General features: G+C 43.3%; 2 protein-coding genes across 5 annotated transcripts in view; one reads left to right on the forward strand and one right to left on the reverse strand.

Annotated features, from left to right (window-relative positions):
* KCTD20 (potassium channel tetramerization domain containing 20) overlaps nucleotides 1-17,475 on the forward strand; it is a 32,382-nt gene extending 14,907 nt beyond the window's left edge. Inside the window, exons 1-8 of one of the 3 annotated variants that reach the window (XM_046005502.1) lie at nucleotides 2,754-2,882; nucleotides 3,949-3,985; nucleotides 5,369-5,642; nucleotides 8,934-9,036; nucleotides 9,386-9,506; nucleotides 10,768-10,965; nucleotides 12,352-12,462; nucleotides 13,799-17,475. In XM_046005502.1, coding sequence (XP_045861458.1) covers nucleotides 2,880-2,882; nucleotides 3,949-3,985; nucleotides 5,369-5,642; nucleotides 8,934-9,036; nucleotides 9,386-9,506; nucleotides 10,768-10,965; nucleotides 12,352-12,462; nucleotides 13,799-14,091 — 1,140 coding nt within the window. In that variant the 5' untranslated portion in view covers nucleotides 2,754-2,879 and the 3' untranslated portion in view covers nucleotides 14,092-17,475. Of the gene's footprint in view, nucleotides 1-2,676; nucleotides 3,057-3,948; nucleotides 3,986-5,368; nucleotides 5,643-8,933; nucleotides 9,037-9,385; nucleotides 9,507-10,767; nucleotides 10,966-12,351; nucleotides 12,463-13,798 lie in introns of those variants that run through there. The other 2 variants (XM_046005501.1, XM_046005503.1) reach the window with 2 other exon arrangements.
* Nucleotides 17,476-21,663: 4,188 nt separating this feature from the next.
* Nucleotides 21,664-26,987, reverse strand: part of STK38 (serine/threonine kinase 38) — a 42,456-nt gene continuing 37,132 nt past the window's right edge. The window contains exons 10-14 of one of the 2 annotated variants that reach the window (XM_046005031.1): nucleotides 26,833-26,950; nucleotides 25,649-25,772; nucleotides 25,343-25,438; nucleotides 24,322-24,416; nucleotides 21,664-23,845 (exon numbers count right to left, since the gene is read on the reverse strand). In XM_046005031.1, coding sequence (XP_045860987.1) covers nucleotides 23,718-23,845; nucleotides 24,322-24,416; nucleotides 25,343-25,438; nucleotides 25,649-25,772; nucleotides 26,833-26,950 — 561 coding nt within the window. In that variant the 3' untranslated portion in view covers nucleotides 21,664-23,717. Of the gene's footprint in view, nucleotides 23,849-24,321; nucleotides 24,417-25,342; nucleotides 25,439-25,648; nucleotides 25,773-26,832; nucleotides 26,951-26,987 lie in introns of both variants that reach the window. The other variant, XM_046005030.1, reaches the window with a different exon arrangement.

Below are 26,987 nucleotides of genomic sequence, written 5' to 3' on the forward strand. Positions count from 1 at the left end.
AATTGCAAGTAAGAAGAAAATACATAGATTTATTATAACTAGAAGTTATTTTGGATTAATACTTAAGGTGATTATGCTCTTGAAAGAAACTGGTGTGTCTGTTTTTCTATGCAAGAAATACGTGGAGATAATTCCACTACCAAAGATTGTGTCTAAATTTTCCAAGATGGGAGATTATGAAGCTAAGTGGTCTTGCTATTCCAGTTCTGCAAAATCATGACTTAATATGAGCCTTCATGTGAGGCCTGTGAAAAAAAAGTAATTTTTATTTATCATTTATAATTTTATAATATAAATATATAAAATATAAGAATATAATTTTATATTATTATAAAATGCTTACACATACTGTGTGGAAGTGAAGCTCAAGCTGCTTGCTGGATGTTAAGTTTTCTTAATGGCCATGTAGTCTGAGCTCCATTATTAATATATTTCTGACTCCTGGGGCACCTGGGTGGCTCAGTGGGTTAAGCCTCTGCCTTCGGCTCAGGTCATGATCTCAGGGTCCTGGGATCAAGCCCCACATCAGGCTCTCTGCTCAGCGGAGAACCTGCTTCCCACTCTCTTTCTGCCTGCCACTCTGCCTACTTGTGATCTCTCTCTGTCTCTGGCAAATAAATAAATAAAATTTTTTTTAAAATAAATAAATATATGTGTGTGTGTGTATATATGTATTATATATATACATATTATATATGTATTATATATACACATATTATATATGTATTATATATACACATATTATATATGTATTATATATACATATTATATATGTATATATTATATATATATTTTATATATACATATATAATATGTATAATATGTATAACATGTATAATATGTATATTGTACATGTATAATATGTATATTATATATACATATATAATATATATATATAATATGTATATATTATATATATATATATATTTCTGACTCCTACTCCTTTCCTGGAGTAGGAAGAGACTGAAGCAGTCTCTTCAGCTACTGTTCAGTGTGCCAGGGGCAGCACTATCCTTTGGTTTCTATCATTGTATGCTGCTATGACTTTTAAGACTGCATTTTGGCCAAAAATAGTTTTTTAGCAATAGAGACTGTATTGTTTAAGTGCTTTGCTTTTTTTTTCCTTTTTCTTTTTCCTTAGAACTGTTCTGAGGACCACAGTTCATTTGGGGGATGGTTACAGAATTGAACCAGGTTGGCAGTGAAAATACACATTCAAAGTTGAATGAATGCCTCCTCCTGGAAGGGGAGTGGTATTAGGTTTAAACAGGCTACTCTGGTGTAAAATCTTCTGGTGCAGGTTAACTTTTTTGGTTTCAAAGTTCAAGAGAGTTTTGTTCTGTCATTCTAGGATTATAGAGGAATTAATTCATAGAAGACTTTGGGAAATGTTGCATTAGGTGATTTCTTAGTGTGTGCCACTAAGCATTAATCCTAGTGAAGAGTTGAGAAACCGTATCTACAGGTTAAGTGAAACATTGTCATTCAGAACAAGTTAAGCTTAAAGAAGCAGACCCCCTTTTGGTCTTTCCAATGTTGGCAATAAGCTCTTTCTTTCCAGTTCCATGGATCCTTTTCTTACCCTGTTCTTTAGACCTGATTTTGACATCTGAATAAAACTTGAGGGCAGTGGTGGTTTTGACTTTACCAGTTGCTAGGGATCTGTTTTAACCACTACATGCTACATGTTACTGTCCTTAGTGACCTAATTTCTTCCTGAAATGGTGTTAGCATGCAATCCACTTGGATAAAAATCGGTGGTGATATAAGATGATTCTTCCACCGAAATTGCAAGTAGAAATCAGTATAATAGAATAATAAGTAAGGTGAACTTCAGGAATATTTCACATAATTGTGCATCCCCTAAGGATGGAAAGGCTGCAGGGCAGGATTACCTGGAAGAAAGGTATGAAGCTTTTCACATAGTCCCTCCCCCTCCCCCCATTCTGTCCGATGAGCAAATGCCTGGCACAAGGAGGTAGCTTGTTATGTGTTCCTCCCATGACTGGACTGCCTGGGGGAGAGTTAGCCTTCTAGCCGATGATGTCTTGGTGTAATTTTGAGGTAGGGGTTGGGGGTTGAGCATAAGATACAGAAAGTGAAAGAGAACTTATAAAGAGGAACCTGGGCACTGTAAGTCAAATTTTTTTGTTTGTTTTTTCTTTAGTGCAGGTGACTTCTTGTTTCAACAGCCATAATGCTAATGCAAGATTTGATAGTTTTCATTTCCTAGTGCTTAGTTGTTGCAGGAACACATGTGTCTCGATTATTTTTCACATATGGGCAGGTTTTCTTTAATTGACTTGTTGGATTCTTTCCCTCTTTTGTGTCTGTGATCTAAACAACACCAAATTACTGCACTACTGTTTAACTTGTAGAACTGATCATGATTGGGGCCAAAATGGTAGGTGTGATGTCTGGTTTTGGATACAGCTTAAAATTATTCTCAAATAACAAGTTGATCAACATTCTTAAATTGTTAGTGATTTGGTAAAGATCATTAAATAAGCCCAGTTCCTCCCAGTATAAAATCACAGAAATAAGTTTAAGATATCATTTCTTCTTCAAGCAAGAATGTAAGCCGTCTGTGAGTTCTCCAGCTCGGCTTTCATGCTTCAGAAGTCCTTGGAAGTCTGTCAGAGAGCGTTCTAAATCCTGCACATTCCTGTCTTCCAGGCTTTCTCTCTGGCCCAGCAGACAGTTCAGGATCCAGAACTCAAGGATGAACGTTCACCGCAGCAGCGAGAGCGACAGGGCACTGCGGCAGGAGGCCAGCTGCCTAAGCGATGACCCCACAGCTGTGGCCCAGGAGAGAGAAACAAATAGCCTGGCTGCTTCTGCTCTTCAAAGTCTCACTTACCCTCTAGGGCCCAGGAGTGATGGTACGATAGTTAGATCTTGACTGAATTCAGAGGGCTTTCTGACCCGTGAGTGTCCACTCCACCCGGAAGGCATAAATAACCTCTCCAGCGGACTGGCTTAGTTACAGAAGGCTGACTGCCACATAACAACCCTGCTGACTCACTCAGTCCCGCACGTCTAACTCAGCGGTAACGGTATGAGAAAGATAGTCCTGGGTCTGGAGTCACAAGACAGATTCAGAGTCTAGCTCTGCTACTTATCGTCTGTAACGGTGGATGAGCTCCTTAATCTTTCCAAGCCCTGCTTTCTTAATCCGGAAAACAGGGATGTTAATATTCTTACTTCACGGGACTAGGAGACTTCGGAGTTCATGGATGTGCAGGCTCCTGATAAACTGTCCACTTCTTTTTAACTTTGAATAAAGGCAGCGGCAACACTCACAATAGCAGTTACTGTTTATTGAGCGCTCACTGGGCTAGGAACTTCACATACATGTTTTTAGATTAAGGATGGCAGACTGTTGCCAAATCTAAATCACTGCCTGTTTTGTACATTTTTAAAATGCCGCCATCATGCCTGTTTGTTTACATATGGTCTTTGGCTACTTTCCAGCTACAGTGACAGAGACTGACCCACAGAGCTTTCTGGCCCTTTACAGAAAGTGTGCTGATCCCTGCTTAGAGTCATCCTCTTTGTGCAGGGGGTATAGCTCAGTGGAAGAGCATTTGACTGCATCCTCTTTGTGCAGATGAGGAAAGGAAATTTCAGGAACTTACAGAACGTGCTCAGGCCCACACTGCTAGGAGGCTGGCAGCTGCCATTTGAACCCCGTGTCTTTCTGACCAGCCTGTGGTATTCTAGATGTGTCTGCTGGCAGAAGAGCAGGGCATACCTGCCATCCGAGAATGTGCCATTGGGGGGAGTTTATGCACTGAGTCCCCCTTCCTGCTCACCCACATACACCGTGTGGCACTTGAGGCGCCCTTCAGGAATCAGCCCACTGGAACTGCTTCATTGTTGGGGGGTGGAAGGGGTAGGGAATCAAGCATCCTGAATTTATGATGTGGGTACCTACTTTCATTTTAGAACAGCATTTTGAATGTGAAAGCCCGTCTTGGTGATGGTAAGCATTTCTTGCTAGAAGCTTGTCCGTGGGTTGTGTGGAAGCTTGGCTCTTGTACAAACAACAGGGCCACACTGAAAATTTGTCCAAAGTTGTAGAATGTGAGCCCTCAGTTGGTGTTTGGTCTAGATTTTGGTTTCCTTTCCTTCAGAAGCAAATGGGGAAGAAATATGAGTGCACTCTAGCTCACAATTTATTTGGTTATCTAAGGGCCCGAAATCAGCCTTATTTCCCACAGGTGAAGAGCAGGTAATCCTGTTCATGAATTATTGTATACAGACTTAAAATTCGTGCGGGATGGGAGTCAGACACTCAGTTGTATCTATAACCTTTTACTTTTTTCAAAAAAAGATTTTAAGAAAATGTAAAAAAGTTAATTAAGCTTGTTAAATCTAGGTGACAGGATATGCATATTGTGTTAACTTTGGTATGTTTGAAATTTTTCGTGAAAGAGACTTTTTTACATTAAAATATATTAGGAGACCTGCCAATTTAAAAGAATCCTATGATAATGCTTTCATAAAAATTTCCCCCAGTTGTCTTCTGCATTATATCCAGATTTCACATATTTAGTTGTAAGCCTTTTTTCCATGATATGGTACTAACACACTTTGAAGTGCTCTCACATACTTTAATTCGGTTAATAGAAGAATCCTTTGAGGGAGGTGAAGTGAACATGATTCTCATTTTAGAGACATGAGCAGTGTTTAGAAAATTAAATAATTTGCTTAAAGGAAACGCCTCCTGGTGATGTTAGGATTCTCCAGTGTATAGTGAAAATGCATTTTTATGTGAATGTGAATTTCTAGGAAAGGTAATGCATTAGACAATTAGAGACTGTCATCCCTTCTGGGAAATAACATTTAGAAACATTTGGAAATTTTTAGAAGGATGTGGGAAAGGAATAGTTTCTGTACCCAGAAGTAGCAGGTTCCTTAAATAAAACATAGGAACTACGAGAGTATTATTTAGAGCTAAAAGTGGAAACAAGTAAAAAGTGATTGCCTTTGTGAAACAAGACCAGGGGAGGGCATGGAGTCTGGCAGAACCTTGCTGGTTGTCCACAAAAATTCTCTAGTGTTTAAATTTTTTTAAGCCATGCACACAATTTACTTTAAAATTTTTAAATCATTTTGAAATTTGGGCATTATTGCCTTCATTCTCTCCTCCCCAACATACAAACCTGTAAAAAAGCTCAGGGGGATCCAATATGAATCTCTAGCTTATTTTTCCTTTACTTGTTCAGGGCAAGAGTTTTTTGCCTGCGAACACCTAAAAGTTTGGGGGTTTTTGTTGTTACTGTTTTTTAAAGAGACAAGATTTATTTTTCCCCCAAGGCTTTTTGCTGTCAAGTTATTTTGGTTTGTTTGTATGATCTTTTAGACCTTTCACTTGACTATGCCTCTCAGCCAGCAAATCTTCAGTTCCCTCACATAATGCCACTTCCTGAGGACATCAAAGGCTCCTGCTTCCAAAATGGGAATAAACGGAACCATGAATCCTTTATGGCTCCAGAACGATTTGGAAACAGCACTGTGAGCTTTGGCAGTAACGTTCATTCCCAGGCACCAGAGAAAGTGACACTTCTTGTAGATGGCACACGTTTTGTTGTGAATCCACAAATTTTCACTGCTCATCCGGATACCATGTTGGGAAGGTAATTGATGATAATTTCCTTCCAAATTCACTGTGTTCTCTATGAATAGAAGTACCTGCTGTTTATCTCGCACTAAAAGTTAGGAAAAGAAGGCCTGCAGTTGCTTATTTTTCTACCTTCATATCTTTGTGAGACAGGGAGGGCAAGCTTGTACAAAGCTGTTTATGTGTTGTTGGATTTTGGGGGATGTACTCTATTTACAAAGCCAGTACAGCACAATGGGCCCCCACAGAAGGGCGTGCAATCAGGACTGTGGAAAATAATCTGCTGAATATCCTTCCCTCTTCCTCTATAACCTCCCTCTAAAACAGAAGTCCACACCTCATTTCTTATCCATCTTATCCATAATTCATACACCCTCACAAAAGTAATCTTGCCTGAGTTCCACCGGTCAAAGACAGGGTTAAGGGGAGATCTAAGTTGTGGGTTCTTTTTTTCTTTTGTCCTTTAATAAAAAACAGAATTAGAAACGTGTTCCAAATGACACAATAGCAAAGCCATTTTATGGAAAAGCCTTTTGACTGCCATCTGTCGCCCACTATGCTTGGCCGTGGGTGTCATGCTGTCATATTCTGATACCTCCATCTCTATTCAAGTTTTCCAAAACTGAGTCTTTATGTCTGGCTGTTGTATTGTTTTGTGATTGCTCTCTCTTTTCATCATGTTCCATTCTCTGTGCTGCTTCATTGAGACCACAATCTTACCCTCCTCGCCCCATCTCCTGCCTCCAGCATTTTAGGGTTAGAGTTTAGGAAATGGAAAAAACCTACCAAGGAGGAGCACTGGCCAGAAAGTGTTCTTGGAGCCTGGGCTGGGAGTTAGGACATGCTCCTTCTGGCCAACCACAGACCTTAACATGAGGCAGAGCAAATTGGGATAAGAGTAAAAATAATAATGTGTGTATGTATATTACACACAGACATTTGGCTTTTGAGGATTTTCATCTGCTTGGAAGTAGATCTTATATAAAGATTTAACCTCACTAGGACTTGGGACTAATTTGAACTGATTTAGAAATCAGAATGGAGGGGCGCCTGGGTGGCTCAGTAGGTTAAGCCTCTGCCTTTGGCTCGGGTTGTGGTCTCGGGGTTCTGGGATGGAGCCCTGCATGGGGCTCTCTGCTCAGCAGGGAGCCTGCCTCCCCCGCCTCCTCTGCATGCCTCTCTGCCTACTTGGGATTTCTGTCAAATAAATAAATAAAATCTTTTAAAAAAAAAAATCAGAATGGACCACACTAACTTGTTGAATTTTAGGCTAAATGAAATCCAGCTACTCAAATATACTTATATTTGAACATATACATACAGATTCGTGATGAACCATTTTTAGCCAGAACCAAATCTGAATACTTCTCAAACCTCTGAATTAGGACTAAACTAGAACAAGCAAGCAAACAAACAAAAAAGGACTAAACTAGAACATTAAAACATTTTCCAGATTGGCCCTACATTTTATCAGATTTGACTTCCTGTCCTCAGTCTTGGGGTCACTACCACTGCCCACCCCACCACCACCATACACACACCCAAAAACAGTGTTCTTGCAGCTCTGGCTGGCTCTTCAAAGTAGATTGCCTCTGACAGTAGTGATCATGAGAAGAAAGGCAAGCATTTTCTGTTTGATTAATAGATTCTTTTTTTTTTAAAGACATTTATTTATTTGATAGATCACAAGTAGGCAGAGAGGCAGGCAGAGAGTGGGGGGGGAAGCAGGCTCCCTGCTGAGGAGAGAGCCTGATTCGGGGCTTGATCCAGGACCCTGAGATCATGACCTGAGCTAAAAGCAGAGGCTTAACCCACTGAGCCACCCAGGCACCCATGATTAACAGATTCTTAGCTGACCCTCTTTCTTTGAATGTAGGAATGAGTTGTCCCATGATGAGAGAGTCTGATTCTTAATCTAGGTGGTTCTTCAGCTGAGGCTATTGGTTCCGAGAGTTTGTTAGGTTTGCTCTGTCCAGAGATTACATACAGTGTTGGTAAGCCTAGTCAGTGAGCTTAAAAAATATGAGCCATTAGTCACAAGGGGGACGGGCTGAAAGATTGCAAATGGATTAATGTTCATCCACACCATTACCAGAAAAATAACTCTGAGCTTCGGTCTTGCTGATGAGAATTTGTGGGGGGGAGGGGGCATTGCATGGCATGTTGTTCACTATTTTGATTCATAGCGGTTTTGGTTGGACTTTAACCAGAATGTTCCAGAAATGTCAGCATTCTTTGAAGATACTTTTATCAGGATGGATTTCTTATATATGGTGTTAGTGTTTGGAAAGTATGTGATTTGGAGTCTTTTTCAGACCTTTGAAAAGCAGCCAGTTTAGGGTAGAGGAAAAGAGTTTTAACACTGAAGAGCCAGCCAGACTTCCCAGCAGGTTGAGGAAGGAAATGGCACTGAAGCACCATTGGGAACTTAAATCAAGCTGGCCGAAGAGCCTGCCTACCTGCCCTGTCCCTCACACTGGTTTCCCATCCCACAGCTCAGATGTGCAACAGGAGTGGTGGAAGTCAAGGGACCAGTTTTACTGGAGGGGATCTGAAAGGGAGGGAGGAAGAATAGGAAAAGATGAGTAAGAAAAGGCAAGATCTTCCTGTGCCCTCCTGACCTCTTAAGTTCACGCACAGGGCAGGTTCACCTCGCTAAACTATGCGGAACCACTAGATAAGCCTAATACCTCCCATCCCTATCTGCTTGACCCGAAGTTCCTATCATTAGAGTTACTCCTTGGATTGAAGAAGGGTATTTTCCCCAGAGCACCAGCATCAAAATGTACCAGGAATGGGAGGACAGTAGCGTCTGCACCCACCAGGATAGATGCATCTATCACATTAGATGTTGAAAAGCAAACCTGAGAACCACTGCATGCTAGATAAGGCAGGTTAACAGAGGAGGGAAAGGACCAGGAAGGGTCAGGAGCAGGAGAAGCACGGTCTTCCTGAGCTGCCGGCATATCCATGGGCACTGGGGAGGGCAGGAGAGGCAGGCCTCACACACACCAGAGGTTTTCCAAGGGCCAGCTCTGCAGATGCTGCTTTACTTCATTTGCTGTCCCAGAAGCTGGTGATCCCTGAAGACTTGGCTGCTTCATTTCTCCTTGCTCTCAAATGCTGCAAGCAATTGCTACCACCTTTTCTGTCTGGAGGGAGCTTCTTCATAGGGGTTGGGTCTCACTGATGTGTTTTTAATTTATACTACGAGAACATGGAATGGAGTCTTCCAGAAGGAGGTGAAGAGGGGAGCAGTTCTCTTGAAGAATCCAGCTGCTTGACATTGTTGTCTGATGTTTTTCAGAATGTTTGGACCAGGAAGAGAGTACAATTTCACTCGGCCCAACGAGAAGGGAGAATATGAGATTGCCGAAGGAATCAGTGCAACTGTATTTCGAACAGTGCTGGTGTGTAGGACCCTTCTTGTGGCATTGTCTTCCCCAGGGGCAGGCACAGGCAGAAGCCTCGAGAGTTCCATCAAATTGTTACTGACTTTAGGGTCTCTAGTTCCAGTTCCCGTTCCCTCTATTCTCTCTCCCTGAAGTAGCCCTTGTTTGTGTGAGCTCAGTCAGCTATCAGGTTGTGATTAAGCACGTCAGAGAGCCAGGAGCCACTCTGCCAGCTGACAAGTCAGCCAGCATGGTGACAGTTCTAGTAACCTACCATTTTAACAGAACCAGGAATGGATGAGGGGTTGAAGAGGTTATTCCTTATCTTGGTTCTTTGCCTACATTTCTTCTTTTTAATTTTTTACAGGATTATTACAAAACTGGTATCATCAATTGTCCTGATGGCATCTCTATTCCAGACCTTAGAGATACATGCGATTATCTCTGCATTAACTTTGACTTCAACACTATCCGATGTCAAGATCTGAGTAAGTACAAGAGCAGCTCCGAGCTGCATTTGAGCAGCTGAACTTTGAGTTTGCTTGGAATCGACTACTGTTCTTTATCACTACACAGTTTCGAGCATGGGTTGAAAACCGTTCTCAGAGGCAGAGACATGATACTAACCTGTTCCCTCTCCTGCTTCACAACTCTGTGAGGATGTGGAGTAAACCAAAGAGAATGTGTGGTGGGTTCTGAATCCAGCTTGTCCAGTGAGGCACTGAGCTAACTGCTTCCCCTCTCAGGGACCTTGGTGTCTCAGCTAATAAATAAGGATACTGACTCTTGGACATTAGTGAACAGAGTCAAACAGCATAAATTGGCTGGGTTCTTCTTAGAATTATTTTTATCATTAACTTCGTGTTTACTAAGTGCTTTCTAGATGTGAACTTGTTTAAGTCTTACAGCAGTGAGCCCCGCAAGTCAGGTAATAACCCCATTTAGCAAATGAGAAGACTGAGAAATTAACTTGTTCAAAACTCTAAAAAGCTGGGATTAGAGCTGATTGTCTGACTACAAATGCCATTCTCTTATTATCACCTAGGCTTCCTGAATTATTTAAAAAAATATTCTTTGAGGTTCATGATACATTTCCCTGCATATTCCATGAAGTTCTCTAGACTTGTGGTCTCTCTACTGGGTCTAGCGCACACTTAGAGCAAGTCCCTTGGTGTCCTCAAACTTCAGATGATCCCTCTTCTGTGGTACCATAACTCCATGAAATTGGGGTCCAGAGCATCTTCAGAAGAGGTACTATAAATGATGGTTCTTTCTCTTGTAGAATTAATGTGTGTGGTTTGACATTGTATAGCTAACAAAACTTCAGTTGGTCAAAGCGCTCAGGGATTATTCAACATGAGGGGGGCGCCTGGGTGGCTCAGTTGGTTAAGCATCTGACTTGGTTTCTGCTCAGGTCATGATCTCGGGGTTGTGGGATAGAGCCCCACGTCAGCTCCACGCTGGGCGTGGAACCTGCTTGGGATTCTTTCTCTCTCCCTTTGTCCCCCACTCCTCTCTCCCTGTTGCTAATAATAAATAAACATGAGAAAAGTTAGAGTGGTAAAATGTGCAACATATCTAACAAAATCCACTTAATTAGCGCCTTGAAGCAAAAAACCATTTCTGCCTTTAATGGGCCACGTCTCTAGAACTTCTCAGTGATGACAGCCAGTACCTCATAGTCTTTTTCCCTCCAGTAATATCTGCACTCAGGCTGAGAGGATGCTCACCTACAGCGTCTCTCCCCAGGTGCTTTGCTGCATGAACTGTCTAACGATGGTGCTCACAAGCAGTTTGACCACTACCTCGAAGAGCTGATCTTGCCCATCATGGTGGGCTGTGCCAAGAAAGGAGAGCGAGAGTGCCACATCGTTGTGCTGACGGATGAGGATTCTGTGGACTGGGATGAAGACCACCCCCCTCCCATGGGGGAGGAATATTCCCAAAGTACGCGCAACCTGCACAGTGTAGATGTTTTCCACAACAAACGCGCTGCCCAGAGTAGCAGCTAGATCCCGGAAGCACCTGGGAATATCACTGTTGAGCAGGCAATGAGTACACTCACCTGCACGAGTATTGTGCTTGCTGCAGGGCTAACGTTTGTGCTGAGCCTCCAACGTGTATACCTTCAAATGCTGCCCCTGGTGTCTGTTGGAGACGGTGGTGATGCGGAGGCCACACTGAAGCCCTTAAGTGGTGTCACTCTTCTCTCTGCTGGTTTCGTTTTTAAATCCTTTGAATTGGTAACAACTCAAAAAGTACGAAAGGATGGATATACACTGAAAAGTCTTGATCCTACCCCTGCCTCACCCACCCAGTTTTCCTCCTCAGTTTTTTTTATATCCTTCAGATGTAATCAGTTCACATACATAAGCAATTACATCCACGGTTTTTCCTTTTCTCCAAATGCTTCCATATCCTGCAGACTGTTCAATACCATGTCTAACATAGAAATCTTCCACGATCTTTTTAATGGCTGTATAGTATTCCACCATGTGACAATCCTGTGACCAATTTAACTGACTCTGTTGTTGGACTTTGAAACTATAAATTACAAATGCTGCTGCAGTAAATACCTCTTAAACAGTCTTCACACATATGTATCTCTAGAGAATAATCTTCCTAGAAATGAAATTTGTGTGCCAAAGCTTTGTTATTTCATAATTTTGATAAATGTTGCCAAATTCTCCATATTACACTCACAAAACAATATATGACAGGTTTGTTTCCCACATCTTCACCAAAACAGTGTTTTACTAAATTTCTTTGTCACACTGATAGGTAAAAAATAGCATTGCATTTATGTTTTAATTTGCATTTCTCATTTCATGATCAACACTTACCATCTTTTTAATTTCTAAAAGCCTTTTAATTTCCTTTTCTGTAACTTTATTTGTGCTTTTGCTCATTACAGAACTGGTTTGTGAAGGCTATTTGTGACCACTCTATATATAGTAAGAAAATTAGCCCTTTATAAGTTGCAGGTATTTTTTTCCAATTGACTTTTGTTTTCTTTTAGCTTAGTTACAGTGGTTTTGGCTAAGCAGAGATGTTGTATTTTTAGGTAGTTGAATATCAATTTTTATATTATGACCCTGGTTTTATGTTGTACCCAGAAAGGTCTTCCCCACCCTGAAACTAGAAGAATTTCTCATGTCGTTTCCTTCTTATGTTTGATCCATTTCTTAACATTTCATCTGTGATCCAGCTGGATTTTTTTTTTTTCCCCCATCAGAGTCAGGTATACCTTACATCAGGCTGATTCTGTTAGCTCATCTCCCTCCTCTTTTAGAAGTCTTTACTCCATGACTAACTCAATTTTTCTTTTTCCAGTTCTTTATAGCTCCAAGCTCTATAGATTCTTCAAATACATTGAGAATCGTGATGTCGCTAAAACAGTGTTAAAGGAGCGAGGCCTGAAAAATATTCGCATTGGAATTGAAGGTAATAAATATCCCTGTTAGTGTTCAGCTTGCATGGCTCAAAGGAGTAGGCTATATCTGTAGGCACAGCTTATGTCCTTAAAACCTGGCTTCCAAAGGACCTGGAGAATAGGCACGCATGAAAACTACATTCTTACCTGTGTGAAGGATTCCTGGTTTTTTTTTTTGTTTACCCTTATATTTTTCATTTTATTTCCAGTTGTAAATGCTTTAAAGCAGCTGCAGGAATAAGTTCGGGTGTATTGCTTCGGGATAAAGAGCAGTGAGGGCTAAGGACACTAGGGGGTAAATGGAGCAGGGCCCGTGGGCTTACCAAGTGAGACAGCCATTCTTCCAGCAGTCTTGGTGAGGATCTTTTTGGGATCGGGAAGGGTCCTTCTGAAAACTATAGCTTTGGAGACTCAAAATTTGGATTTATTTCACTACACACCTTTGAGGAATGTCTGTGTGTATTGGTAGAATGGTTTGAAATGGTCGTGAGCAGATGGCTCCCAACCTGTGGTCTCCTTGGAAGGGTCTGAGACACTGATTCTTCAAGAATGCTGAAGCCATCCTGGTCTCCCCTCATGAGTGTTTGACTCTTTTGTTTTGCTATTCTTGCTGTCTTAGTCTTACCTACAGAACCCATCAGGTCTTCACTGTGTGTGACTTAGGTTGGAATTGCAGGTGGGAAGAGATTTTTGAGGTCTATTACACCTCTTTCCATTGTGTCCCTCCTTTGTCACTGGAAACCCCAGGAACAGGGTGATAAGGATTATTCCATTTCCCAGAGCAGCCCATCAGACTGTCCTACCATTAGAACATTCTTCCATGTGTTTAGTAGATAACTTCCAATCTCTTCAGTCTTCCTTCTAGTTCTAGCCTCTGAAGCTACTCTAAAATTTCTCCCATTTCCATGTGGTAGCCTTTCAGATATTTCGGGCAAATTCCCTGTTTTTCTTTAAGCTACACATTACTTGCTTTCTTAACCTTCTCCTACAGTGTGCTCTCTAAGCACTAGAGTTAGAGTCTGGACTTTACCATGGCCTAGTAGGATTTCTCTCCTGTGGCACTGGTGCCAGTAAGTACAGGCTTCTGAAATCACTAAGACGCTGTTCTTGCCCTACCATTAGAGGAGATAGAATTTTTGTTACTTCCCTTCCAGGAACAAGACCTACTAACCTGGATGTGTGAGAAGTGAGCATGTAGGATGTTGTTGGGAGTGGCAGGGCATGGTCAGAAGCCATTTCCCCAGCCTTTGAATTTGGGAGGAAATTAATGTGGTTAGAGAAGAGAAAGCGTGGAATCTAGAGTGGGTAACTTCCCGGAGTCGTAACAATGGCTTTCTTCTGTTTCAGGTTATCCTACCTGCAAAGAAAAAATTAAGAGAAGGCCCGGTGGCCGCTCTGAAGTAATCTATAACTACGTGCAGCGCCCCTTTATCCAGATGTCCTGGGAAAAGGAAGAAGGGAAGAGTCGCCATGTGGATTTCCAGTGTGTCCGAAGCAAATCCCTCACTAATCTGGTAGCTGCTGGAGAAGATGTCTTAGAGGACCAGGAGATATTAATGCACCACCCACCTCAAGTGGATGAACTTGACCGGCTGAATGCCCCACTTTCTCAGATGGCATCTAGCGACTTTCAGGATTAGGGCCAGCTGTGGACTATGCCTCTTCAGAGCCCTTCTCTGTCTGGGATGGCCACAGCCAGTCCTCCCCATGGTTTGTCTCCCCCTAAGTGTCAGGAGACCTGCTTCTCCATCCTTTCCTTTTCTCCCACAATTAGCGTGTGTCCTTTTCATTACTGAAAAGTCTGTGCCTCCAGCAAGGGATAAAAAAGCACTCACTGGTAAATAAGCTACCGGCTTTGCAGCAGCCCTGGTAACTTGAAAATTTTGGGTCTGGTGCCATTTACGGAGTCTTTGCACAACTGCAAAAGGCAGGAAAGGAAGTCAAGGCTCCTATTGCCTCATATTTATCAAAGCTGTCCTTTCATCCTTTATACCTTGTTCTTGGCTTTTTTGTTTGTTTTATACCAGGCAAGTTACTTAGCAGCAAAGGCTTAAAAAGAGACAATCTCTAGCTTCCATAAGCCGGCGCTAATAGGATTCTCATTAGGGGTCGATGAAGATGCCATTCCTGGTGGCCTCTGTGCCCAGACCTGCATCTGGGAAGAACTAGGCTCTCATCTAAAACATTCAAAAGGAGATTTCTTAAGAGTTTAAATTAAGTTTTGTTTTTCATTAATGCAATGAATAGTTCAAAACCACACAGCTTCTTTGACAGAAGTCTGGTAATAGTGTAACAATGTTTATGAAACCTTTTTACGTTCAAGGTTTCTGAGTCTAAAGAAATTATTTGGAATGAAATTCACAACTCAAGTAGAAGAACCTGTTCAGATTAGGCCACTTTGATTATCATGGCTTGGAATGTGGTGTGAAGCCACAGGTCTTCTCCCTAAGCAGCACATTGCTATGAGTGTGGCTGGGAAACTTTCCTTAGATGATACGACTGAACGGCTTGCAAGAGATGGGCAGAAATTTCTCACAAGTGCTCTGTTTCTCCATAGACTTGTAAGAGCTCCAGGGAAGAGGGCATTTGGGGTGAAGCTGGGTAGGGAAACATCACTTGCCCAGCCCTTGTCCCAGTGCAGGATTTTTCTTTGTATTTCTTTGTATATTCCTTACATACTGCGGGATTTTTTTTTGGATCAGGGTATTTGTTCTTGAAGTAGCCTATCACACTGCTCACACTGGGTTAGAAAACCATACTACTGTCATCCCCAAAGGACAGATGAATTGAATGGGTATTAGGCCTAGTAATTTTGTTTGATCTGTTGGCTCCATTAATAATGGTGTGTGACAACCCAGACCACTCCTCCCAGTACCAAACCATGTTCCCTTGTGTCCTCATGGCTATTAATAGCAAAGCTAAATTTAGAGTCTAGAGTCAGATGTTAAGTGTCTAGGGATAATCTCCCATTTTATGGTAAAGGTTGGCCTTCTGATCACCTACCCAGAGCCTTTACTCATCACAGATTTCAAAAAGGTACATAGATTCCTTTATCATGACTAGGTCTCTTAAATTCCATTCCCATAAGATACCATAGGGCAAGTTAGATGATTCCATTTTGACTGCCCTAGTTGTCCTCCAAAGGTAAAGTCAGATGGGTGTCGAAAGCTGCTCTTTCCAGGCTTGAAGAACAAGAATGTTCTTAAGAAGTGTGTTCTCTGTGCATGTGACCACAATCACAGCGGAGATCAATGCTCTGTTCGTTTTTCAGAAAGTAGTAGTAGTAAGGGGTTAAACTGAGCCATCTCCCACCCAGAGTTCTTCTGACTACCACTAGCATCTAGCTTGTAAGGCTGATGGTAAGGGTTAAAGTTTAGGGTGAGGGTTTTTTGTAGCCAGAGGGTAATTTTATGTCTGTGAAACTCCTTGACTCCTATTTGAGTTCAGGTTTGTCTTTGACGATGCCAGTATTTCATTCTTCCCCACTGATAGGTGTCCAGCCCAGGTAATCATTTAATGGTGCTTCCTTTCTGCTTTTCAGTTGACTTCCTTCCATGCCACCACAAAGGAAATCTGAATGAACTCTGTTAGTCTAGCAAGTGTAACTTCTGTTCTCCAGCTTCTCTATTAACATTCAAGTGTGAACATGCCACAGCTAACACTCTAAAACCAGTTAGTCCTTGCTTAGGTAAAAAGCCAGGTATCAAAGTATGGCATGTACTTCGCACTCTGTTCTATGTAAGTGATTAATTTCCTCAGGCTGTCAAGAAATTATTTCAAGAAATAGGTCTCCCTCCCTCCACCACCCAAACTGGGTTAATGTGCTTTTGGCCCCAACCCATCGGGTGAACTGGAAATCTATACAGGTAAACCTGCCAGTGTCACTAGATGGTGGTGACGAAGGGGTCACCCACCAAGAAGTGGGGCCCACGGGTCCCTTCTGGTGAAGAGGGAGGTCTCTTCTGCACCCACCACCCTCCTGGCTTGGAGCCCAGCATCACTAATTTAGTAGCTCCCCTTAGCCATAGCTGCTCTGTTCCCGGGGCCAGGACAGTCCATGATGGCAGGACCGCTCAGTCCCCACAGGGACAAGGGCTGGGGTGCAGTTATTCCCTTCAGAGTCCGTTACTGGCCAGCTGGGCAAGAGCTATTTCTAATAAAGGTAGAACTCAGGTTTGCTGGGTTTTTTGTTTGTTTGTTTTTCTTCTAAGTGCCTAAATAAGTAAGCCAGGCTGGGTATACTGAACCATCTTCATAAGATGGTTTTGCTCAGACTGTCTTACTCAGAGGTAGCTCAGCAAGCCAAGAGGAACCTGAATTTGAGATTTAGAATGCACCATTATCAAGTATCATTGATTGGAAAACATTTGGCATTGAGCTGGAGAGTGGGCAGAGTATTAACGTGTGTCTGGTGAGATGATCATGGTTTCTCCAAAGTGGAGGAAGAATATTGAAAAGATGACAGCAAAAATGGTAAGGAAGCTAGAAAGTACATTTACTGTGTAATACATAATAGCAAATATTATTTTACGCTAAATTCCAAGAAACCAGTATGTCATCTAATGTATACAGGTCTATGAAAATACTGTGGAATAAGCCCAGGAAGGAAGGATCTATTTTCAGAAAACAATTGGCACAGGCTTTAAGTCAAATTGTCGAAGTGTGATATGGAGTCTTTTTTTTTTTTTTTTAATTAAGTTTCAAAGAAAGTTAAGAATTGAGGAGTTTTAGTAATTTATTCAATGCCACTTCTTGCCATTGTTTTGAAATTGTTAAAATGGGCATACGAGTTCAGAAAGCATACCTGCTGCCTTCACTGGGGAACATGGAGCCACATTCGTGCTCTGGGTGGGATCACTTCTGCAGGAGAACATTACATATTCTCTTAAAGGCAAAATGCTTGTAGATTTTGCCTCTTTACTTTGTATTTACTTTTTTAAATTGCACTTGTTCACCTACCAGTGTTTACGAAATCCTTTATGTGGGATGCTTTTTCTATAATAAAACATTATCATTTGTGTCCATGTTGTTTTTTTAGCAGAAAATAAAGCCAAAAGTCAAGATGTTAAAAGGGACCCAAAGCAGCAGCATCTTGACTGCCCAGACAGAGCCTCTTTTCCTGTGGGGCCACAAGGTCACTTTGAGCCTGGGCATGCCCTTCCCATTCTACTGTCTATAACTCACAGTTCCAGAACCCTAATAGTCTGCCTTCTTGAGTTCCTGGCTAATTTACATTCAAGACCTGAATCCTCAAATCCAACCAAGTAGGACCCCTACAAAGCCAAGTATAAATTTGGAATGTAAGAGGACTCATAGACTTTTATGTTCTGGTTTCAAACAAGTGAGGAGCCATGGCAGGAATGAAAGGCAGTTGCCTTGGAAACATTGCTGTAAAGCTGCTCCTCCTTTGATCTGATTTGGCCCAACTCTAGTCAGGTGCCTCTGGAGTTCCTCAGCTCACTTAGCCTGGGAGCTTATTGGTGATCCAACTTAAAGGGGCACTAAAGCCAGCATCTCCCCAGCAGGCCCGTCTTTACCAGCAGAGGTAAGGACATGCTCTGAAGACATGGCCTGCTTGGTATATTCTGTGCCAAGCACTGCACGACCACAGGGACACAATGACCAGAACATCGTTCCTCTCCTAGGGGTTTTTATACTTGCGGGGAAAACAGATCAATGAATAGTCCAGGTCACTCATGAAACCCAAAAGGATAGAGCAGCTAGTTTTTACCACACATTCACAAGACAGTTCACAAGAGGATTCTAGAAGTGATACATGAACCAAGTCATGAAGAATACTAGTTGTCTTGGATCCACCAACATGCAGGGAGGAGGTATTTCAGACCAATTAACTATGAGCAAAGATGCAAAGGTGAAATGCTCAGGGAAGATGGGGTGATGGGGTGATGCAGAGATGAAGCCAGAGTGAGGAAGGACCCTTCTACCTCAAAGGTGTTTGCTCTCATTTATATAAGCCATCGGGAGCCTAAAAGGGTTTTATGTAGAATGACATGATCAAACCTGAAACTCGAATTTCTTTGGCAGCAGGGAGGGCAGCAGACTTGAAAGGGGAAGGACCAGGGACAGAGTTCAGCTAAGGGGTCACTGCAGTAGACGAGCAAGAAACAAAGGCACTGGTGGAACAGATGGCCATGCCCCAGAGTTGTGCTTGTTTACGACAGGAGCTGTGAAGGTGTTTCCAGCTGGACAGCTGAGTAGACGGAGTCAAAAAGGCAATGGGACCCAAGAAGAGCTCCATTTGGAGTAGTGTTAGTTTGAGCCTGAACGAGGCCTTCCAGATGGTGATGTCTAAGGGCTCTTGGCTATATGGGATCTAGAGTTCTGGGGATGGAGCTGGGAAACTGGTCACTTTGATGACCTCACCACAAAAAATGGGAGCTGATCCCTATGACCCTGCAATTGCACTGCTGGGTATTTACCCCAAAGATACAGATGTAGTGAAAAGAAGGGCCATTTGTACCCCAATGTTTATTGCAGCAATGGCTACGGTCGCCAAACTGTGGAAAGAACCAAGATGCCCTTCAACGGATGAATGGATAAGGAAGATGTGGTCCATATACACAATGGAGTATTATGCCTCCATCAGAAAGGACGAATACCCAACTTTTGTAGCAACATGGACAGGACTGGAAGAAATTATGCTGAGCGAAATAAGTCAAGCAGAGAGAGTCAAGTATCATATGGTCTCACTTATTTGTGGAGCATAACAAAGAACATGGAGGACATGGGGAGATGGAGAGGAGAGGGAGTTGAGGGAAACTGGAAGGGGAGATGAACCATGAGAGACTATGGACTCTGAAAAACAACCAGAGGGTTATGAAGGGGCGGCGGGAGGGGGTGGGGTGGGGTGGGAGGTTGAGGAACCAGGTGGTGGGTAATAGGGAGGGCACGTACTGCATGGAGCACTGGGTGTGATGCCAAAACAATGAACACTGTTATGCTGTAAATAAGCAAATAAAATAAATTAATTAATTAAAAAAAAAAAAAAAAATGGGAGCTGAAGCCATGGTGTTGGGGAGATCACGGAGATCACATGAGTAAAAAGAGGGCAAAGGCCTCTTGGATGATTACTAGCATTTAAGTGGTGGTGAGGGAAAGAAGTCGGGCAAGAACAGAGTTTTTTATGGGTTTTTTGAAGTTAACAGTATGCGTTCAACAGGTTGATCAAGTAACATGAGGGCTGAAAGGGCGCCTGGGTGACTTAGTCAGCTAAGCATCTGCCTTTGGCTCAGGTCCTGATCCCAGGGTCATAGGATTAAACCCCACAGTGGGGCTCCCTGCTCAGCAGGAAGCCTGCTTCTGCCTCTGCCTCTGCCCCCTCTTCCCCTGCTCTCCTCTCTCAAATAAATAAGCTCTAAAAAAACAAAAACCCACAACGAGGGCTGAAGGGAAGACAATGGCTACAGCAGTCAGGACATGCATGACCAGAGGAATGACTATGAAAATGAATAGTATGCTTTATACCTGGGATAATGAAAACATGTTTCACATTAGGGACAGAAATTAGATGAGGTGAAGTGGAAGAGGGAAATGAGGAAGTAACAAAGACCCCAGAGTGTTCCTTCCAAAGTAACAACTCCACGCCTCTGTGGTAGCACAAGACCAAACCTACCAGCCTCCAAAATCCTGGGCTGTATCACCTCTACAAGTCACTGCAACTAAGAAACTTCTGGAAGCTTCCCTCAGCTTCCCTAACAACTCTAGGTCAGCTTCACAGTACTGCTACACCGTGGTGCTGCGTGCTGTTAAGCCGCTTGGTGGGAATTCTCTAACCACTCTACAGTTCAGGACCATGATAGGCTCCCCAGTGCCTCCCAGAGTGCCCAGCACTGTGCTCTGTGTGTGATGGATGCTTCAGTATGATTTGGGCTGAAAGTATGCCTGAAAATGCATCATGGCGGTTGTTTTTAAGTCAGTGTTGGCTTTCACAGATTATTCCAGGGAAATGTAAACTACCTTGCAAAGGAAACTACCATTCACTGAATCCTTTTTGAGTTCAAGAAAAAAAATACCAATTTGGGGTTACACACAGAGGCCCAGGAGAGACAAACAGGAGAGAGTGAAACCCGAATACGCCTTCCATATAAGCTATTCAGAGAGAAAGCATTAGCAGTTGATGGCAGAGGACTCCTATTACGCCATACAGATGAGCTTGGAACCTGCGACCTGCTATTCAGAGCCTGAATATTAATCCCAAAGGAACTCATCTACTTACTTTTGAAAGTAATTCTAAAAAGAAACGGGTACTGGGGGGCACCTGGCTGGCTCAGTCAGTGGAGAGTGTGACGCTTGATCTCAGGGTCGTGCATTCAAGACCAATGTTGGGAACCTACTTTGAAAATTTTTAAAAAGAAAAACAAGTACTGAAGAAAATCCCGATGCACCCCTGAATCAAGAGGAGACTGGGTGACATCACAGTATGCAGTTTCACTTCTGTGGGCAGTACGGTTCGAGTCCTATTTCCTAACCCCCCCTTAAGAGAGTAGGAAGCAGAACTATCTGCGAGGAGGACCAATACCAAACCAATGGTTTCCAACATATTTCTTGAAATCCTTACGTTTTGCAAAGACAACATACATTCTGACTGCATTCAGCTTCCTCCTGCCTGCGTTCAGCTTCCTCCTGCCCACACTTCAGACCCTGGACGGCCTTCACTCTTCTTGCCTCTTTCTGAGGCCCTTCTCCCTAACCCAGAGAAGGGGCTAATGAGGGGACCCCACAGGACTCCTGTTCTGGTGGGCCCAGAGGGCTCGGCAGAAGTCCCGTCCTGAGAGCCTGTGAGGTTCCTGGTCAACCCCAGGCTGGGTAAACAGCTGTACGAATGTCCACCAACTGACAGCACTTGTCGGCAGGTGCCCACTTAGCCCTGTTGCAGGGGGAGAGCCCACTGCCCCGCAAGCCTGAGCTGGGTGGGAAGAACACATGCAGCCAACAGAAGATGGGTCTCTTTGTACAAACCAACTCAGAAGACTCCTTCTAAGGGAAAAAACCAGGCCCCAGCCTCCCTGAGACAGAAAAAGCATGTTGCCTAAACATGGTGATGAAATGTTCCAAAGGTACACAAACAGGTTCAAAGAAGCCACCAGGACTCTGGTCTCTTTCAGTTACAAGCGACATTTGCTTTTTTTTTTTCTTTTAAGATTTTATCTATTTGAGAGAGAACACAAGCGGGGTGGGGGAGGAGGGGGGAGGGCAGAGGGAGAGAGAGAAGCAGGTTCCCTGCTGAGCAGAGAGCCCAATGTGGGGCTCGATCCCAGGACCCTGAGATCATGACCTGAGCCGAAGGCGGACACTTAACCGACTGAGCCACCCAGGCGCCCCCACATTTGCTTTAAAACACATCGTATTCACACTGTTTTCACACTGTTTATTCAGAAGTCTAAAATGTGGGCATTTTCCCCTAAAACGAATCATCCCCTGCCACTCCCCACGCACAGACTATCGCCACTCCTGTGAACTTTTCCTGTGAACTTTTCTCTACTGTGCTTACCACACATACTTGCAAAACACCTGGGGGTCAAAACCTCAACTATTTGGTAATACAACGGAACTACAAAGTTACACAAAAGAATCTCATTTACTTCCTTTTCACTGGCAGACCATGAATGAAAGATTAAGGGGCAAACATTACCTTCATCCAAAGTTAATACTTCCCTAATATTCTCTTTTTTCTTCCTCTAAGACATTAAAACCCCAAGCAGTTTCATTTACTACTATAACTCTGATATTCCATTTTTCGTTTCTGAATGGCTCAGCCAGGACATACTTTCAAGTTGATCTTATTCTCAAGACTGGCGGAAAGTGGCCTCCCAGCTACGGCTTGGCCATGACGCTTTGCAACAGGCAAAATCACCACACAGGTGCAAATGATGCTTTCAGAGTTATCAACAATTTTAAAACAATGCATTAATATGGAGCCTCCACATTTTTCTGATGCAGCAAAATTCCTCTTAAGGTGGTGGCAGCTGTGAAAGAAAAGGCACTTTGTGCTAAAATTCCGAGGGTCTCTCTTGAGAATGCCAGAGCAGAGGCCTGGTCAGCCCAGGCTGTAGGCTACCCTTTAGGGTAGAGAGGAGCATCCCCCAGGAAGGCATCTGCAAAGGAAATATCTGTAATCATGATTCCAAGGCAAAATGGTTACTTAAATTGGAGAGGACAAATACAAAGACTGAGAGAAGACAAAGCACAGTTGCACCAAGGACTGGGGAGTGAACTTTACAGGGACTGGTAGGCTGGCTCTGCACTTTCTACTGGGCCAGTTCCTTTGCTTCCAAGGAGGTTCTGGAAACCAGGAGGAGCAGCACCTTAGCCAAGAGGGTTCCAGGCCTGCTGCTTCAGCCTGGACTCTCCCTGCTGTGTTCCCAGGACCAGAGTGAGTTCCTGCTGGCAGCACCCGTGGCTACTCCTGGTCCACGACAACATCCGTCTGAGGGATTTTCTGATCCAGCCATGAAGAGATGGGAAGGGTTTGCCACATGATCTGGCAGTCCCTGGCAAAGCCCAGTGGCTCGGGTCTTCTGAGATCAACAATGGATCACACTAGTATCCCCCATCAACACTCAGAAAAGCAGCACGAGTGTTTTAGACGGGCAGGAGGAGAGAAATCGATGGATTGAGGGTCTTTATCCTAGTACCATAAATAAAGTGCACCATGAATGGAGGCTAACAGGAGCCACTCGCCCCAGGCCGAGGTAAGGGGAGAAACCACCATCACCACCCATCAGAGGATGGTGGATCATTTCCTTCAGCCAGAATGCTGGCTGCTGAGGCTTTTGTTATTGCTTTATTTCCTTAGTACTACAGAACTTTTAGCTGTAAAGGAAAATGAAATACTTGGTGGGCTTGGCAGAAAGCACATCTGTCATAGAATCACAGAAATTGGCTGACAGTCAATAAGTCTATGTTACAATCTCAGTAATGTTTGATGATGGCTGTTGTTTCTTCTTCATTCTGATGAACTTAGGAAAAAGAGTTTTTCAAAACCTCTATCAAATTGGCTCAGGAGGCTTCTAAAGAAGCAGTACAGCTGTTATGGCAGATATGGTAGAAATGGTTGTCTCTGTTCTACAGGTTTCCAGTGTATTATGGAAGAGAATCCACTTACTGTCACATTCAGGAGAGTTTACCATGACACAATGGGGGGTTCCATACACTTCTTGGAAACTCTTTCAAAAGAGTGTGTGAGAGGAAAACCGTGATGATGTACCAAGAACTCCGCTCCACTGAGAATTTTGTTTCAAGGATACTATTTGGCTGCTTTCATGTAGGAAGGTATTGCCCCCCGAGCCGTCAGGCCCTCAAAGCGCTTGTATGTGTAATTGATGAAGACCCAGTCTTTGTTCTTGTAGTCAGTCTCAGGGTGATTACTGGTAGCTACTGGGAAAGAAACAGATGTTGAAAGCTGATTCACTGTCTTACCCCGAGGGACTACTCAGTACCAAGGACATGACACTGGGGAAGAAGTTTCCACTTGGGAAAAATTGTTTTTCAATCTGCGAATCTTCTACATTTGCTTATCTACGTTCTTTGAACCTCCTATTTTTCACAAATATTTTTAAAGTTTTACTTCTCCATTTCTGTCACTTCAGGTTACCTAACCTTTAATTTAATAAATAAAAACAAAAGAAAAAAACCTTATGATTTCCCCACCCCATCCAGCAGCTGAGCATGGGAGTCTGTTTTCATTCTCCGTTGAATAGGGCGCCACTGCTCCCCAGCACCAGCACTAGAAAACACTTACAAAGAACGTGAAGAACTAAAATTCCTCTGGCTGACCTATAAACACAACCCCCGACTGAGGGGCAATAATGTGCTTATAATGCAGCAGGAAGCACCGTTGGTGATGTTACCTGTTGGCTTAAGAATATCAGATTCTGGAAACTCATCGAAGTTTGAGGTATCATCAATGCTTTTGATTTCAATAGATATTGCAGCAGGTCTCTCTCTGCCAAGAACAGACATGCCAAAGATTACTATGGTTAGTAACCATGTGGATCACAGCTAATTAAGTCTTTCTCCAGAGAGCCCCCTGGCCTGACATGGGGAGAATATCCACTAGCGGGCAGCAGCTATTTTCTCTGAAAAGCTTCTGACACTGAGCAACCACGCCACCTGGCCACATCCAGACAAAATGAGAAAATAGAACTAACAATGATCCGTAGCTGGAAAGAAAAACAAAAATCATGAGAAAAATTAAAATCCGAAGTTGATGCACTGCCCTCATGACTGTAAAAAGGAGAACTAACCCTTTGGGCGCCCCCTCAGGTGGGGTTCTGCCCTTCTACTGGAAGTGGTAACAAGAAAGGGTTAAAAATGCAGCAAAAAGGAGCCAAAGGTAAAACTCTGAATAAAGCAAATTGGAACACAATCATGGAAGAGAGGACAATGTCTTCACCTTTGGTTTGGCAACTGCCCAATGCCAAATGCCGGGTGAAAAGGGCTGCTGCGGGCCACCCTCCACAGCCCTCCACAGCCCCTGCAGTGGCCAGCTCACTCTCCCTCCACACGCCCCTTCTGACTCCAGCTTCCTGTGGCCAGGGACAGCCCTGCTAGTGGCTCCCAACACTACTGAAGTTGGTGTGTTCTAGGTAAGAGCAAGGACAACACACTTCTTAGGTGCTCCCTTCCCCATGGAACCCAAAAGTTACTTGACTCAGGAAATAACTGCTGGCTTTACCACATCCCCTGGCACATGGCTGATGGGAAGCCTCAGCTCCCAACCCTCACCACGAAGGAAAATCAAGAGAGGACCCATAGTTTCTAAGAAGCCCTCTTCCCTTACCTGGTTTGCCAACAATGGTGCTTCTAAATTAGTATGGAGCAAATTATAGCCTTTCTGAAATAATCCTGAAAGTTTTTATATGGATATACCTGATATGTTCCCAGTCAACGCCTTCAAAAAAAGAATTACTTTTGATTTCTTCAACTCCAGGGGCTCCGATTCTATGTTCCCACTCACAGCAGAATCTGGAAAAGACAGAAGCCTTTCAGCATACCTCACGTAGTCTCTTTGGAAAAAGAAAAGGAATAACCTCCCCCCCACCACCTTTTTTTTAAGAGAGAAATGGGAGAGAGCAGGGGACAGACCCGGGTAAAAATTTAAGTTTAAAAAAAAATGAATTCACTCATGTCAAAAAACCTGGATGGGAGGTGGGGGAGATGTTCTCTGACTAATACCTCAAAATTAGATCCTTGGCTTTCTCAGAGATAGGAACTTCTGGAGGAAAAGTCAAAGTTTCTTTCCAGTTCATCACCTTCTTATATGTCTCTTGAGGGGTCTCAGAACAGAAAGGTGGGTAGCCTGTAATAAAAAAGGGACTTCGGAGCTTTGACACTCCAGAACTTTGAATCTGACGAAGAGCATTCTCCTTAATATGATTCTATACATCTTTAACCCTCCACATTACCTCTTCCGTGACTTCCATTCATTCCAGAAAACATCTAAACTAATTTTTCATTTTCCCCTCAAACTCCTAAGCCCAAAGTGAATTTGTGCTTCTGGTGCCACAAGGGAAGCGGCTAACAGCCGAAGCTGGAAAAGGAAAGGACAAGCCCAGCTTTGCACGTGTGCACACTGTGCTCCAAGAAGAAATGAAAGGATGAAACAACATCACTGAGAAACGACCTTGTTCTAGGAATATCCTTATATAGGTAAAGTGCTAAACAAGTTGAATATGAAAAAAGCATAGGTTTTAAAGGTGACCACCATGTCTCGTCTTGAGAACAACAGACAAGGGGATAAATACTCTCAGACCATATTACTTGGCATGGCCTCCACGCAGATCATGTCCACCTCCACAGGCATCCATCCAAAGTTCCCAAAGACAGCGCAGCCAGAAGCCATACTAGTCAGCCGCCGACTCACGCACTCAGGACTGCCATGGACACACTTCCTCTCCTCATGCTCTTGGGCATATGGCCACCCGCCCCGCCACAGTGTCCCCTAAATACACAGACACACCATCCCAGTAAGAGGGAGAGAAATCAGAGGGTTCTATGCTCTGAAGGCTTAGAGAGAGGAAGGGGTCAGCAAGAAAGTAAAGAGTACGTGAGGCCAATGCCCAGTTAAAGTTCTCGCATACAATGAAGTGAAAGAAATGCCAGAGACTGAAAGAGCTGCTAGAAGAGGATGAAAAGGGGGAAGAACAGGATAAATGAACAACAAAGCAACCACAAGGTACCAGGAAGCCAGACACTAAAGTTGACTATTTGAAGGCCACAAGCTTTCTACCTACAAGACTTCACATTAAAAGACAAGAGGGGAAATGTACTTAGATCACCCCCAACTGAAACAGTCTATTATCAATATGGAACTCTTTCCTGGCTTTACAGAAAAAGTCCTCGGAAAGCATGCAACTTACCGATGAGCATCTCATACATGATCACCCCAAGCGACCACCAATCACAGAGCTTGTTGTACCCGGTCTGCATGAACACCTCAGGAGCAATGTAGTCAGGAGTGCCTACCGTGGAGAAGGCCTGAAACACGTACCATACATCAGGGGGGCCCCACAGG

Source organism: Meles meles, chromosome 5, assembly GCF_922984935.1.
Source record: "Meles meles chromosome 5, mMelMel3.1 paternal haplotype, whole genome shotgun sequence".
Classification (NCBI taxonomy): Eukaryota; Metazoa; Chordata; class Mammalia; order Carnivora; family Mustelidae; genus Meles; species Meles meles.